At 36.0% G+C, this 16,608-nt stretch overlaps 1 protein-coding gene across 2 annotated transcripts in view; it reads right to left on the reverse strand.

Annotated features, from left to right (window-relative positions):
* Positions 1-1,777: 1,777 nt before the first annotated feature.
* Sp1 (transcription factor Sp8) overlaps positions 1,778-16,608 on the reverse strand; it is a 30,977-nt gene continuing 16,146 nt past the window's right edge. For both annotated transcript variants that reach the window (XM_090105121.1, XM_090105122.1), the window contains exon 2: positions 1,778-3,387. In XM_090105121.1, the coding sequence (XP_089961247.1) occupies positions 2,260-3,387 (1,128 nt within the window). In that variant the 3' untranslated portion in view covers positions 1,778-2,259. The remainder of the gene's footprint in view (positions 3,388-16,608) is intronic.

A 16,608-nucleotide genomic window follows, 5' to 3' on the forward strand; every position in this document is an offset into this window, starting at 1 on the left:
CTATCTTTTGGTATACAAATATCATTCCTAAACAACGTATTTTGGAAGTTACATAAAAAAAGATAAAAATGTGACTTTCATCCCCGCTCTCCCCTATGTATTTATTTATTGTGACTTAATTTAGAATCCAAGGAATATGGCATTTAAATTTTATAAAAAGAAAAATGTTACAGAGTCACTGACATAATATCTCTACGGAATGAATAAAAGTATAAAATCCATACTAATATTATCTATAAATACGAAAGTAACTCTGTCTGTCTGTCTGTTACTCAATCACGCCTAAACTACTGAACCAATTTGCATGTAATTTGGTATGGAGATATTTTGATACCCGAGAAAGTACATAGGCTACCTTTTATTGCGAAATATGTACCACGGGCGAAGCCGGGGCGGACCTCTAGTATTGAATAAAATGCTATTTTCCTTGTGACTATATAAATAAATGGCTAATGGGTTTTGTTTAAGTTTCCATCACATCATGTTTTGCTTGCCTATTTAATAATTAGAATTTTCAATAACATCAAGAAGTGAAATCAAAAAATGGTTTCATGTATAACACAATTTGATCGGATCGGTATCAGTATCAATAGATTTTATGAAAAATGAAATCCTACAGGAAATATGAATTTATTCATTGTAAACTCAAACATTTATTTATTCAATAAGACTTCTTCGAGAAGCACTTTTGAAACGTCAATACATAATTTTAACATCTACCACCGATTCGGAAAGCAGGTAGGTATCTATGGAGAAGAACCTTCAAGAAACTCCATAGTTGCTCTTTTAAATCATTGTAATACTGAAGTATTACAATTTAATTTTACAAAATATCCTGTATATTAGGATAATATGCCAAAGAACTGTCCTGTGGTTATTACGCGAGAACCCTCCATGGGTTTTTATCTTCCATATATTCCTTAATGCTATAATAGGCTCTCTGAACTAATACGTTTTTTACATAATTTTTAAATTTAGCTCTACTATTTTTATCTATTTTTTATAATCTTTACATACTTCCAATAACCATCCATACTAATATTATAAATGCGAAAGTAATCTGTCTGTCTGTTACTCAATCACGCCTAAACTACTGAACCAATTTTCATAAAATTTGGTATGGAGATATTTTGATACCCGAGAAAGGACATAGGCTACTTTTTATCCCGGGAGAATGACGCAATCCCGGAAATCCCACGGGAACGGGAACTATGCGGGTTTTTCTTTGATAACGCGGGCGAAGCCGCGGGCGGAAACCTAGTTTGTTATATATGTATATCAAGTAGGGGTAATCAATGAAAATACAAATTTCCACTCGGAAAATATATTTCAATTTTATAAAATCAATTTCAGGCAATTTAACTTGCATCCTTTGTACATACATAACAGCATAATTTATAATTTTTACACATTTATTTCATTCTATTCAAAATATTATTAAATTCTATTTGTGCATTTATAAAACATATGTAAGTTCACAAATCTATAACATATCTGCATATTTTCAGAGAAGAAAATATAGTATTAGCTCTAAACTTTTGTTATTTTACAAAAAGTGAATTACTTTCATTCTCTATTAACTGACAAGTGATGCTGTTAAATCAACAATTATTCTACTTCAATCTAATAAGATGACGTAACAAACAAAATGCATAAATGGTTATGAACGAACCACGAAGAAAAAGTTTAGGCTTGAAATGAATAGATGGTCCAAATTTTAGAAAGCTCTCACATATGTTAGAACCACAAATAAATATTCTGTAGCAATGGATAGTTGTAGGACAATGGTCCATCATCTCTGTACATCCTTTAGAAATATGCCATACTTTTGAATGATTATTGCAAAATTTCAACCATCTATTTATCGGACCTTTTATAATTACATTATTCGTAAGGTACAATAATCTACACTATAAATTTTATAAATAAACTCTGATTTTGTTGGGACCTGCTGAGGTATTAATAATTATTTATTACAATAAGTTACCAACTGCAATTTGGACAAGTGTTTAACTACTTAAACTATTTATGATATTATCTCTATCATAGAAATAAGACATTCCATATAAATATAAACTAAACTGTACACTTTAGTCTCACAGGATACACTAGGCCTCACGAGACGCACTTTTCAGTCCTTTTTACACTTTGACGTTACTATACATGTTGATATGTGCTATGTACAGATGGCGTGGTCAGCCAGCGGTATCACAGAAGCGACGAGGCATGATGCGGCACGGGCGGCGCCGCACACCCCCGTCACACTAACGTCCCGGGCTTCACGTCCAAATGATGCTCTGGCGACCTCCCTCCCACCCCACTCTCTCCTTGACTGTTTTCCTCTGAATCTGAACAGGATTCCGAACTTCCCTTTTTGCCTCCGTTATGTGTTTTCACGTGCTTCGCGAGATGATCGGACCTCATAAATCGCTTATTACACACGGGGCACGCGAATCTCTTTTCTCCAGTATGCGTGCGAAGGTGTCGCTGTAATTCATCGGATCGTGTAAATCGTTTGCCACAAAATAGCCAATTACATACGAACGGCCGCTCTCCGGTGTGCCAGCGTAAATGAGCTTTTAAATGAGAAGTCTTTCCGTATACTTTTCCACATCCTGGAATGTGACAACTGTGAATATTTTTTTTACGTAAATGAGCTCCGGCGGGTCCGAGTCGTTCGGCTTCTTGACAGTTAGGACAGTCACATGTGGCTCTACCGGCGTATCTTCGTTGCGACCGTGGTGATGGAGCTTGTGCAGGGGGTGCAGGGGAGCCGGGCGCATGTAGTCCAAAAGATCCTTGGGTGGGTAACACAGATTTGTAAGCGTCTTGCAACAGGTGAGGTGCCGGTGGGAGTAAATGAGCGCCACCCGAAAGAGAATGAGTGAGTTGCGAGTAATCTTGACCTGCATAATTTGCCATTTGACCTCCAACGTCTAGCCAACCACTATGAACATCCCACCAAGTGCTTCCGACTGCCCCAACGCCACCCATTTCTGCCGCTTTGAGTGCTCCACTACCACCTCCACCTCCAACATTAAAAGGCCAGGATTCGTAAGGATGTCTAGAATACATTGATCCAAGACTTGCGCTCGATTCACTTTTTCCAAGAAGTTGGTCTCCTGATGATGGGAAATATAGGTCATTTCCATAGGTGGGTGCTGCTGCGCATGATGTCGGTGCCCGTCCGTACGGCGTGCAAGACGGCGGCTGTGTACGAGGGGCTACGCCAGCACCTGGTGGGGAATGCGTCCCCGGACTTTTCTTCCACGGATGAAATCCCTTGCCCACTGCAGCGTCGGCGAGCGGGGGAGGAGATTTGCTTGACAACTTGTTACACTGGGCTGCTAGCATCGCCAAAGGCGTGCCGCGTAAGCTCGGATGCTCCTGGAAAAACGAGAAGTCAATAATTATTCATCACGACCATAAACGTGATACGATTTTAATTAACTGAGCGAGTTTGAACCGTGAGAATCTGTTTTAGTGTCGAATCTGATTTATAGCCTAATTTATATGGGAATCAATGCTGCGGCGTTAAGCCTGGGGCGTTTAAAACAATATAAATAAATTAAGAAAAGGTTATAGGTGGTGCATTCACAATTAAGCAGATCGGTGACAGCTCCCGACCGCTACCGCTCGACATCGCCGCAGGACGTCGTAATTAATAAATGCCTCCTAACGACGTTGTACAAAATACAAATGCCATTTAAAAATTTAACATCAATCGTGTGCAGATCGCAACTTGAAATTTATAAGACTTATTATTCTTATATTGTATATTGAATTAAATTTATCAACGCATTTATATGTAACTGAATAATAATCCTTTCGCCGGTGTTTTTATCCTGTTGTGTAAGGATGAGTGGAAACGGTATATCCGACCGGATATTTCACCCCAATATGAGACAAAGGCTCAATAAAAAAGCTTCATTGAGAACAATAATATAATCCGGGGCTCGGGACACAGGACGGGATGAAGGGTGCGGGGTTCAACCACGCCCATTACATTGTGATTGGTGCAGCTGTCGTTCCAGTGTGCGTGGGGCTTTACATCTAAAATTTTATATGCGCTATTTTATATCTTTGACATTTTTTTCATGAATATAAATGTTCATACCATTAAACTCCTACGTTAGTTACACATACAAATCATCCATCTTTAAAGCAAAGTTCGTTGTCTTTTGTATTGATGTTAAAATAATTGATTCAACGCTTCGCTATCTGAAATGCTATTCAGTTATTTTTTTTATTTCAATATTTTGATAAGAGAATCAAGAAAATGAGAACCTAATAAATATTAATGTACCACAAAAAGAAACCACACCTTATCAGTCTATTTGAAGAAAAGTTATTCCATTACGTCTGTAATTACCAAGCAACTTAATATTATTATTGGCATTTGCATGTTTTCTCGTATTTAATTTCAGTAACAGTACTACTGGAATCGTCCAATTGTTATCAGCTTAATCTATGAGTCGTACTTTATTATGGGTCTCAATCAACTCCATGACAATTACGATTACCATAAAAAAAATAATAAAAAAACCACCAAATTGCGCTGTGAAGTCTCCGGTCATTTACATCTGAGTAAATGAAAAAGTGGATACATCTATTCCACTAGACAGTGCCCATTAATTTTTATGAAGTCTATATTAAATTGATGTTTGCTCGATCTCAATAATATTAGTGAATTTGCATGAAAATTAAGTATATTTGGTCAAACCAGTTTATTAACCGACATGTTTATGATCAAGTTCGCTACCACCCGAAATTACACTACATTTTTCCATTGATTAGTTTACAGCAATGGCGACTTCTGTTGCATATTTATGTGTTTTTGAAAGAGCCTTTTTATAAACTTAGAGGCTAGGTGCACTTTTCATTTATTAAGCATGTCTACATAAATCTACGAAGTATGTAATTTTTCCATTTCTTTATGTATTTTTTTTTAATTTTAAAGGCCAATCTAAACACTCCCAACTTATTTAATCCGAATTATGAGAGTAGAATTAACGTGAGAAGGCGACGGTCATTCATAATTACGTAGGCATTATGGCTCATTCGGGTCCCGAAACGGAGTGATATAGGTAATTGGTCAGAGTTGGTTCCAAGATTGGATCAAAGCGGAGATGGAGGGCGAGCCGACACCGCGGCGCCGCGCAGCATTACAGTCTTGATAACCTTTCCTTGTCAAAAATGACGAAGATCTTTTGTTACAAAAAACGCGGGAAATCAAATCGTCGTTTGTGTGATGTTACGGGTGTGATGTAACTTTCTTCTTAAATTAATTGTGACATTTGCTTTCAGTTCAAAGAGCTAACTATGTGCTTGCGTACCTAACTATGCTTTTAATTAAATTTTCCTTTTCCATCTTATAATAAACGGTAACCGGTAAACATGTAAATGTTCAATGAAATACTTATAAGGGTATTAAATATAACGCGAATATAATAAATAATAATATCGTTGAATTATACCTAGACCACCTGGAATTACCTAGAATAGCTTAGAATCAGTTGCTCCTATTAAATAAATTATTTAGCATTTATCTAATATTCAGAGTCATAAAATTTAATGGTTTATCACAATTAAATTACTCACATTAATGTGAGAGGCTAATAAATCGTAGAGGACGTGGGCAGCGCAGGCGCAGGCAGCCAGTCAGCACGTCTCACTCTTATTGGATAATTTAAAATTATCTACCGAAATTATGATGAACCCAAATGAATATTCAAGAGAAACGCTTAGCCCTCGCCGTGTTATTATGATGATCGTGAAGTCGTTACTGAGAAAATTGTATTTCATAAAATTCATAACTATACTTATTACCTAATATTTTTCCGAAAACACGTTATTGAAAGTAATGAGGCCAATCATCGATCTCTATGTGCTCAGCGGATTATACGGTAAATTGCTTATTTATTATCTGCCTGTAATTACTTCGCGGTATATTCGTGCTTGTAATTTTCTCATGACGAAAGTGTGAAATTTTGGTGTACAGTGCATTGTACACATATTTGTGCCGTACGCGATAAATTTGTAGAGATTCTTGTGCGACATGTTCATTAAAGATACAATTTTTTCTGACGCTAAACGCAAAAGCAATTGGAGCGGCATAATTTATTGACTCGCCGATAGCTCGAAAGTAAATTGTCGTCGGCTAATTGTGCAATTAGAGAATTACCGAGTTAATTCCGGCTGAAACTGTACGCAATGATGTAGCTACCCTCGGGGCTAAATCTCCCCAACACAACATTCTAATGCAAATCAACTCATGTTGCATCTACAATTTATGACATATTGTCTGGTTTTGTCGTTTAAACCAATCTAATGGCGTTTGTGAATTTAGGGGCAGCTTTATAATAATAATTTTGCTAGATAGAGCTTTTTATACGTTTTTTTTTTTGTTATTAAATTTTAATGAAGCGTTATGATATAAGTAAATAGTGTTATAATATATAACGGAAAAATGAAATAAGGGAATATAAGAATTTAAATTTAAGTGTTGGCAATAATATTTTTAATTTTCATAAAGGAAATTTTATAATGTGAGGGTAATTCCAAAATACTTATACATATGAGTTAAACTTTAGTTGAATTTGAATGCATAACACATTATTATACTTGTCGACTATCATATAATATTATGCTATGAGATATAGGCTATTGATTTATCGCGTCGTTACCGCCCAATTAGTGAGTGACGTCATGTTACAAAATGGTTTAATGGTGATTTTCTAGGGAAAGCGTAACTCCATAATTACGGAGGAAATCGTTAACCGAAGGGTTTCATCTTTATCACTCGATATCCGACTCTTATCGATTATACGGGAAATAATTTTCCTCATCATGCAGATAAATATTCAATAATATTTATGATAAAACTTTAAAGCTTATCATCTTGTTTGTTAGTGTAGATTTATCGATTGGATAGTAAACAAACTCAAAACTATAAACATCGTTATGAATGATCTCAATTAATTTAAAATTCCTGTCAAAATACACATAAACAAGTGATAAAAGCACATCGTTTGATATCGTAATACATAGATAGAAGATAAAAAACTTAAAGGAATGGGAATAGGTATAAATATTGAGCCTTTTAAAACTGTAGTGTTGTTTAATGAAGAAAGGGATTCTCAAAAAAGACAAAACTTGTATAACAATACAAACATTGGACTTTCACAGTTTATTGATTTATCTGCTATAGTTACCTCAAAAAAGTCTGACGACGAAAAATAATAATAGGTTCGAATTAAGTAAAAGATAATGGAACACAGACATTATTTCTACATTAAGAGCCATTCAACACGCGATCCACGGCGGATGACTTTGAAACATTGCAATTTATTTTATCACATTAATGTTACTTTTATGAAAATTTTAATGTTTATTCAGCATTAAATCTTGTAAGAAATGGAAGAACAAATTACGTTGATTTAATGATAATTTCCAGATAATGCTAACGTAATGACTTTAAATGTAAAAAAATCGTTTCTTAACCAGTTCTGTTAGTAAGTATTCTTCGATAAATCTCAAAGTAAAGTATTTCATAGCCCGCGGCACACATTGTACTGACTACAGAATGAGCACGAGCATGTCTCACTCATTACCACACCATTTAAGTGACTTATCCAAAATATACGAACATCATATTTCTTTGGGCATCATCTAACATGGTTATTGATCCATTGTGGATAACGTTGGTATTAGGACAAATAAAAAAATATACGAAATTTACCCATTTCATGCAGATTTCTTGGCCATTTGTTATCTATAATAATATCTTCAACAATTTTATTATCGCCTACGAAAACAAAAGAGGTCGGCCACCAATAGACCGTGACAGTTTGAATTTAGTGACAAAAAGCCGCCCTCGCATATGTCGAATCAAACGCACATGCGCATGAAATGAACCGGACTACGTCACAAGCCGATAATTGGCATTTAAATAAATAATTTGGCTCGGAACAATTTGAGGAGCGGTCGCCATGTGGGCGCGTGAAGCGGACTAATGATCGTTGTAACTAGCGCGGTTTCACGCCTTCACTCACCCAAATAAGCCCGTGGCGAACAATATTTGTGATATTATAAACTTTGAACTTTCATCGTGAGCTTTATTCTTTAGGTAAAATAAAGAACAATGTTGATACGTGATCGTAACGACAAAAGCTCTCTTGGGTTTATTTATTAAAACTTGTAAATAGGCTACTTTTTCTCATTATATCTCATTATTTTCTAACAGCACATCATTCAGTTTATCACAATTTAGTAAACGTTCTGCCAGCTAAACTTAAATAGGTAATAACCATAGTAATATTTTGCGTGACGGAATTTGCTCCAAAATTTCAAAGTGACGCCCGACCTTCATAAGCTGGGTGGAGATAATAAGAGCAGCAATTTGACGAACCTGTTCTGTGTCGACAAAAAAGCGAACTAAATGAAACAGGGATCTCTTGCTTCGGCTTTGTTCTCGCTTGTTACTTGCATACTTTGTATATTATGATTCTAGTGAAAGAACATTTGTAAAATGGTACCTCCAATTACCTACATACTGGCATACACATTTCATTGAATGATTATGAAACAACATTACAGCACTAGTTTATTTACGGAAATAATTAAAACTATATTCAAGGGTATAACAACAAAAGACCGCGAAAGAAATACAATGAAAGTCTTTCAATATAGAGCTGTGGTAGAGCTAAGAGCGATGCGACCCGATGCATGAATTAGTATTACTACGAATATAATTTCGCAAGATAAATCAAACGAATGTCAGTTACAAATCTCAAAAGGAAAAAGTTCAAGGCCGTGTTGCGAATATAGTGGATGCAAGACACGGTTGCGTGCTCGCCTTGGGCCTCCACTCAGCGTCGACACTTCCGAGAAAACATCGTTAAACTCACGTATTTTTGGTAGCTACATAATTCCAGTAATTTCCACAAAAATTATAATAATTAGCTCCATTTATATGATAGTAACAAACAAATAAAATATTTGGAGCATTGCCCGGGGCGTCCGCGTCGGTGTTTAACATTGATATGTTTTGTATTTAAGAATATCTATTTCACTTTTATTGATTTTACGAAGTTCTCATATCCATATTCAGTAATTTAGCTTAATATTCGCCACGAAACAGGAGTTGGAATTGATTTTGAAATTCATTGGCCACTGCGTAAAAAAAGACAAAAAATTCGTATAGAATAGTCGGGCTTTCTTTATACATATGTATAATGAATCATTTTGGTTTGACCAATTATTTAATTAAAAAATATATCCATCTAGTATAGAACTAAGCAAAAATTTAACATGAAATAATAATTAAAAGACTTATAATTATTAAATACCCCATAACAGGTGTGAATATAAAAGATACAGTGGTCGTAATTACCTACGTAAGTAGTTTTGTAATATCTGGGACATTGACTCTTCCTTAAATACAGAGTACTATTCAATAGATGGGGCTTTATTTTTTCTACTACTTCTGTGTACTTTTTCTTGTTTGTGAGTGTAGTGAACAAGGTATTAATTGCTGAGAAAATTACTCGAGTACATGTCTCGAGGGCATGCAACAAGGAATCATTGTAAGTAGGATGGTCTTAGAGCATAAAATAAATAATCATTATGCACTCCTACTTTTATTTCCCTCCAATTATACTTACACGAGATTATCATTTCTTCAATATTTTTTATTCATATGTTGCATAATTATTCCATCCGTATCTAATTACCCATTTTACTTGTTGATTTAATTTGATAGAAAAACTGATATGTCGAGCGGATACCGCATGCGTACTGACATCGGTATAAATAAGAGTTCCTCGTAACAATAGAGACAATTAGATAAGCAATAAAATAAAACACTATAATTTTCCATCACGAACGGATTGAAGCAGAACAATCGAGCTCGCAGAGTTATGGAAGATAGCGAGCGATTACAAGGCGCCGAGTGTTCAATCGTCACGTACTTATAGCGGCACAAGAACAAAGAGGTATTAAACAATTGGACACACAAAAAGTCCCATAATTCAATTTGCATTCCGCTAGATGGGAATAATGTTCTTCATGAACTGTAGGTATTATGAGCCGCGGGCGACGCGCCATGAGAACTGCTTTCGCCACTTTTCAACACTTCGGCGAATCGATTAGACACGATGCCTTTCGTGACTTAACACGGCCGTTTTCATTTCGAGTACCTACTCGCTGCACTGTAGAACATCGCGTATCGATGTTGTTAACGAAGGGGATATGTATCGCTCGTATATAGAACGTGTCGACAGGCGAGTCGCCGTCTCGAGTCTCGAATGAGGTGACTCGCGCATTATTATGATAATTCGGGCGGAGTCGATGGTATCGCTGGCTATCCGCTCTCGTAACACAATTGAATTAGCATAGCGGAGTGTTGGCCGCAGCGGGCGGTCTGAGCCACGCGACCACCAATGTACATGGCTAACATTTCATATCTGTTTCCTTTTTTTATACCAACATTGCGAGGATATCAATTTCGGGTAACATTACGAAACCGAATTTTGCGGTCCACCCTCTATTGACTCCATGATGTGTGAAACTAAAATTCACGTAATGTGTCATAATGTGCAGTTAAATAACGTTTATGAATCGTTGTGCACAGCGACTACCATGCGAAACTGATTAGATTTTACAACGTTAAATTTGCCTTAAGTCAATAGACCGCAATTAAGTTCCAAACGATATGTAATTGCGTATAAAATGGTCTAATCATATACAAATGTACGTCGCGTCAGTACGCTGGCTGTGGCTAGCGACGCGACGTGAATAGGGGACGCGTTCAATGGTTCAATGAAATGACCGCAACGGCCACAATTCCGTTTTTCATTTAATACCATACTTTGAACGACCACTGCTGCTTATAAAGCAAGGCATTTTAATATTAGATATCTATAAGTTACAGGTGGACTACGAATTGGTTATACATATTAAATAACTGTATATAAATTTATATCTCGAGTGACAAGCCAATTTTATTCCTGTAACCTAATTCCTGTATTCTTGTGACCTAGGTACATATTTACTTAAAGATGACATTACATTTTGTGTAAGTATCCCTACATGTGCATATACTTAGTTAATGTATAAAATTGCCTAAACATATAGGTAGGTACACGAAAGACGTCCAATATCAAGAGCTGCAAACTACTATATATTTTTGTTTCGTATATAACAATAAGTTTAAGTACAAAAACAATAGTAACAAAGAAACCCTCAAAAGATCATTGCTGCCATTAGTTGGGCCATCAACGACAGACGCGGTTTAAAACCCTTGACTGAGGAAAGTGAAATTCATTGAGGTCCCGTATCGTGAAATATGGCAGGAGGGTGACGTCAATCGACCCTCTCCTAATGATAAGTGCAGGGATTTAGAGTATCCTAATAGAAAACGTACTGTGTATTTGTTTGTATGTGTTTATTAGAAGACGGTGCTGGTTAGTTTAGCTTCAGGCGGATTGAGTTAAATTATGTTTATTGTTTGTCATCGGGAAATGTGTATCGTTAAGTATAATTAAGTTATATTATTCATGCTTGAAAACAATAGTACCTATATTATTATGTAAAAATAGTATACTTTTGTGGACGTTATATGCAATATAGGGTAAAAGCCGGATAGTTGCGCCAGTGGGATACTTGCCGCAGTTTCGAATACACTATGTTACGGACATTAGTGGCAATAACGCTTTACTATAGTTGTAAGTACCCCTCCCGCAGACCTCAGTGCCACGTCAATCGTTTGTGTAGAATCACGCGTTTTATCTGTGCGAGCGAAATTGTTCCGCGGTGAAACTTCGATAGGCGTTGAAACTATATTGGTAAGTCATTTGTATTGAATATTTTTGTTACTAATTGTGATTTCAATATAGTTTATGTTTCTTTGCGTGCATTAGACTTTAAATTATGCTGTTAATTACATTTTATTGCAAAATATTGTTGATTTATTTCGCAAATAAAAAGGGCAAGTATCCGTATCAAAAAGGATAGTCGCCTTAGAAACTTGTGCGGATAGTTGCTCTCGGGGCAACTATCCGCAACTACAAATTCTTTCACTAGCAAATATTAATATTATTGCGTTTTTATTGGTAATAAGGCATCTCCGTGCCGGTACAATATTCATTTCGCTAATTTTAACTTCCAGGAAAATACCCTGTCCTTGATTTTGAAAATGAAAAAAGACTAGTGACTCATATACTAAAGCTCGGAGACGCAGGATTTCCTCCTGAAAGAAATACAATTCGTCAGCTAGCTTACCAGTTTGCCGAAAATTTGGGGTTAAAGCATAACGGCTGGGCCACAATAGTTAAAAAGCTTTCTGAAAAGAAATCCCGAAATAGTTTTGAGGCAAGCTGAGGGTTTATCAATTGAAAGAGCGAGGGGTCTCAACAAGAAGACGTTGCAAAATTTTTTGATCTACTTATTACCTACTGTCTTAACTATGGAATATTTAATATGGATGAAACTGTATGCTGCATGCGATGTGGAAAGATGAAATCCCTCACTTCTGATGATTAATGCCAAAGTTGTAACAAATAATAAAGACTGATTAAGTGAATTGATATAAATTTGTTTTTTTATTTAAAAAAAATATTGTGAGGCATCTATCCCTTCACGAGGCAAGTATCCTCTGAAGTATTATTTACGATAGGCAACTATCCGCTAGATTGGGCAACTATCCTTCATTTGAGAGGTCAAATATAACAGGATTTACTCAAAACCTTTAATAATTATGTTTAATAAAATAGGCTAATATGATGGTTTAAAGACCTATCTTTTGATATACATGTTTCATTATTCTTATTAAGTACATAATTTTTCATAATATAGCTTTTTTGAAAAGTGGCGCAACTATCCGGCTTTTACCCTAGAGTAAATTTAGTGATTTAAGTTTAACTTTGCAAAAGTTCAATATAAGCTTTTTTATCTTTAAAGTTTTGTCTGAACAAATTTATAGGAATCATGATGTTTCAAAACAAAACAATAACAAATAACAATCTCCTATATAGACCGGGAGATACTGACACAAAATTTCGAGTCATTTGTAACAGGATGGCGGTTCTACAGGGGTCTAAGTACGCAATGACAAAAAGAAAAACGATGGTGTGAACACTGGTACCGGCGTCTTAGTCGCGTGGGCGTTAGTCGAACTCGTCGTAAAAATAGCGAAAGTCAAATGATTTGTAACACAAAAATTTTAGAATTTACCGATAGCCCATAAAAAGAAGTAGGCGGTAGTGTCATGCCATACTTTTCCGGTGTGACTTACAGCCCGCCATACCGACGCAAATGTGTTGATTTAAAAAAAAATAATTCAACCATTTGTACCAGGCTAACTTTTGCACAGGTAACCATCGTCGTGTAGCCATTTACGAAAATCACCATACCATACTTTTCGGACCATTCCAAATGGTCGCCATACCGCCGAAATTCTGCAAAAATTTTTTTTTTTCGCCAAAATTTTTGTACCAGTATTGCATTTGGATTTTTGGAGAGTATTTGATAAAATGTGACCATTATTATATTTGCCATACTTCTAGTAGGGGGAAAAAGTGCTGCCATACTTCATAAATAAATTTATTATTAATTTAAAGAAGTGAAGATTTCTACCACCTAGATCTTTGAAATTTTGTATTTATATTTATTGAACCTCAAACTTATAGGAAAGATTAATGCCATACTGTTACAAATCGTTCAAAATACGAATAAAATCATACAATAAAAAAAATCTTATACACATTCGCCACCTCCCACAGGTATGGCATTATCACACTTCTATTTATAATCATTCAGGAGTTGTTGAAAAAAAAATTTAGGGTGTTACAAATGGTTCGGCGAAAAAAAAAATTTGCAGATTTTCGGCGGTATGGCGACCATTTGGAATCGTCCGAAAAGTATGGCATGGCGATTTTCGTAAATGGCTGCACGACGATGGTTACCTGTGCAAAAGTTAGCCTGGTACAAATGGTTGAATTGTTTTTTTTTAAATCAACACATTCGCGTCGGTATGGCGGGGTGTAAGTCACACCGGAAAAGTATGGCATGACACTACCGCCTACTTCTTTTTTATGGGCTATAGGTAAATTATAAAATTTTTGTGTTACAAATCGTTTGACTTCGCTATTTTTCCAACGAGTTCGACTAACGCCCACGCGACTAAGCCACCGGTACCAGCGTTCACACCATCGTTTTTCTTTTTGTCATTGCGTACTAAGACCCCTGTAGAACCGCCATCCTGTTACAAATGACTCGAAATTTTGTGTCAGTATCTCCCGGTCTAATATATTTGTTTCCTTTCAATAAACCAAGCTGCATTCCTTATTAACAATACAAGAAATGACCATTAATTTAAAGTGTACAACGAGTAACGACAAATTGCAATCGGAAAATTTACAGTTAAATGCCGGATGCTGTAGTTAATAGTTTGCAATTTCCTATGAGTCTTATTACCGCCATAATGGGACGCATGCGTGGCTTTACTAAGTAGGGGATTTATTTTTATAACGCCGATTTTAAATGCAGCGTGAGACTTGCCATTAAACGCTAAATGTGTTACAAGTTTAGAGTACATTCAAGTTTTGCAATGTGTATAATGATGATTTAAGAACGAAAAATGTAATTAAATCAAGATTTTTTTTTTAATTATTCACATATGAGATTTTTCCTCATGATTGTATTTATAGGTACTAGCTGGCCCAATTGACTTCGTCCTGTCTGCCGTTATGTTTTTGCATTTTATTATATACTGGCGCAAATACTCTTGAGTTTTTCTTTCATGAGATCCCTCTCATCACAATAACGAACATATCAAAATAATAATAATTATCGAAATCGCACTGATTTCGCCGTTCACACGTGACTTGTGACCACTTAGGAAATAGAGATTCATTTTTGTACACATGGATGTATAATGTATATGTTGCTATTATGTACATTTGTATGTTGTATTTCATCGCTTGTCATTTAAATGTCGCCAGTTAATAGCATTTAACCTTAAGATATTTGCTGAATCACAGTCTCTAACAAAATAGTCCACACGATCATGCCTCGAGATGGATTGTGTATCATTCGCCACGGTGATATGATAAGCCAGTTTGTTGAATGGTCCGGAGAGATCGCCGCGGGTGGCAGGCGACGGGGCGCCCCATTGTGATATAAGTGCTAAACTAATTGTACTTTTCGTGACGGCTTAGCGACACTTGAGGTTCGTGTTTTGGTTTTAGGGTAGCGTATGGTTATAAAATTCAGGGTTTGCGTAGGCAGTTTGTTTTGATCCTGATAGAGCAGTGGAAATGCCTCTTCTATGTCGTCAGACGCTCAGACGGTCACCAAAGTTGAAAATTATGCTCTAACAAGAATATTATGTATTTATTATTTTGCTTTTCTTTTTAAAATTCATAAATCGGGTGTTACAATACGAAATATCGATACGATCTCCATCCTTTTCCACTTAATAATGGAAAAGAATGGAGATCTCTAAGAACTATGCAAATAGCATTTATTGAGTTTGAACTTACACTAAAAGCAGAATTCTACAGAGACAGGCACAGAGATGAGACATTTATAGATCACAATAGGGCTATAAATTCGTGTGTCTTTCACGTGCGCATACAAAATTGACAGAATCGTGTCATCAGAGCGATAATTTCAACACAAATGAGCATCCGTGTTGGTAGAGTGCGCTGACAGTAGAACAAAGCGGCCGGTGCCGCTCCACTTTTATCGGGTAGTGGGTATTAATTAGTGATGTTGCGTCTTTGAAAATAACCTTCTCCGTTGTCAGGGCATCACGTATTGACAGCGCGATGATGCGATGACGCGCTCCGGCGCCGCGACTGAATGACTTGCATCTAACCTTCATTACCGTCGCCCGCGCCGCTCCACACTAACAAGCCGGGATAATGCAATGAGTTGCAAAAACCCTCGTCTTTGACCGTTCGAACCAACTTCCTCCAAAACATAGCCCTTAAAACGGACACATAAAACTCATTTCCATTTGACACTTATTATATCGAGTTACAGAAGCCGACCACGGTTTCTCCGATGACATTAATGACTTCCAAATCCGACACTTGATTCTCAAGGGCCCCATTGGAGGCTATATTAGTTTCTTTAAATCATTTGTTGATGCGTAATTTCCATCGGAGCGGTGTGTTCAAACAAAAGATTGTATGGACACGAAAAATGATCATGTGCAGCAAAATATGGTATGTTCAAACAAGTTGTAAAATAGTATTTGTTTTAACAATTCATGTAGGTATGTATTTACTTACAGTTAGCACCTTTATAAACATTACATTTAAGGATTAACTAGTACACCGTATAGAACACCTAGAATAATTGAGAGAGTTGCCATAAACATAAAAAATATTTATGCCGGAGATATAATAGATTAATAGAATACATGCTATAGCGTTTTAAATTACTTGTTTCTTCTTCATTCAAACAAAGTGATATTTTCTTTTTACTTTGTATGTTATTGCTTGTTTTCTATACATATTATATTATCTCTTACGTTCGCTGAGTTGGTTGAATAATCATCTTTTTGCGAATGCCCTACAATACACAATTTTAACGACTTCT

The sequence above is a fragment of the Colias eurytheme genome, chromosome 9, assembly GCF_061535395.1.
Source record: "Colias eurytheme isolate Ceu_HAF_F1 chromosome 9, ilColEury1 Martin Lab GWU primary, whole genome shotgun sequence".
Lineage (NCBI taxonomy): Eukaryota > Metazoa > Arthropoda > Insecta > Lepidoptera > Pieridae > Colias > Colias eurytheme.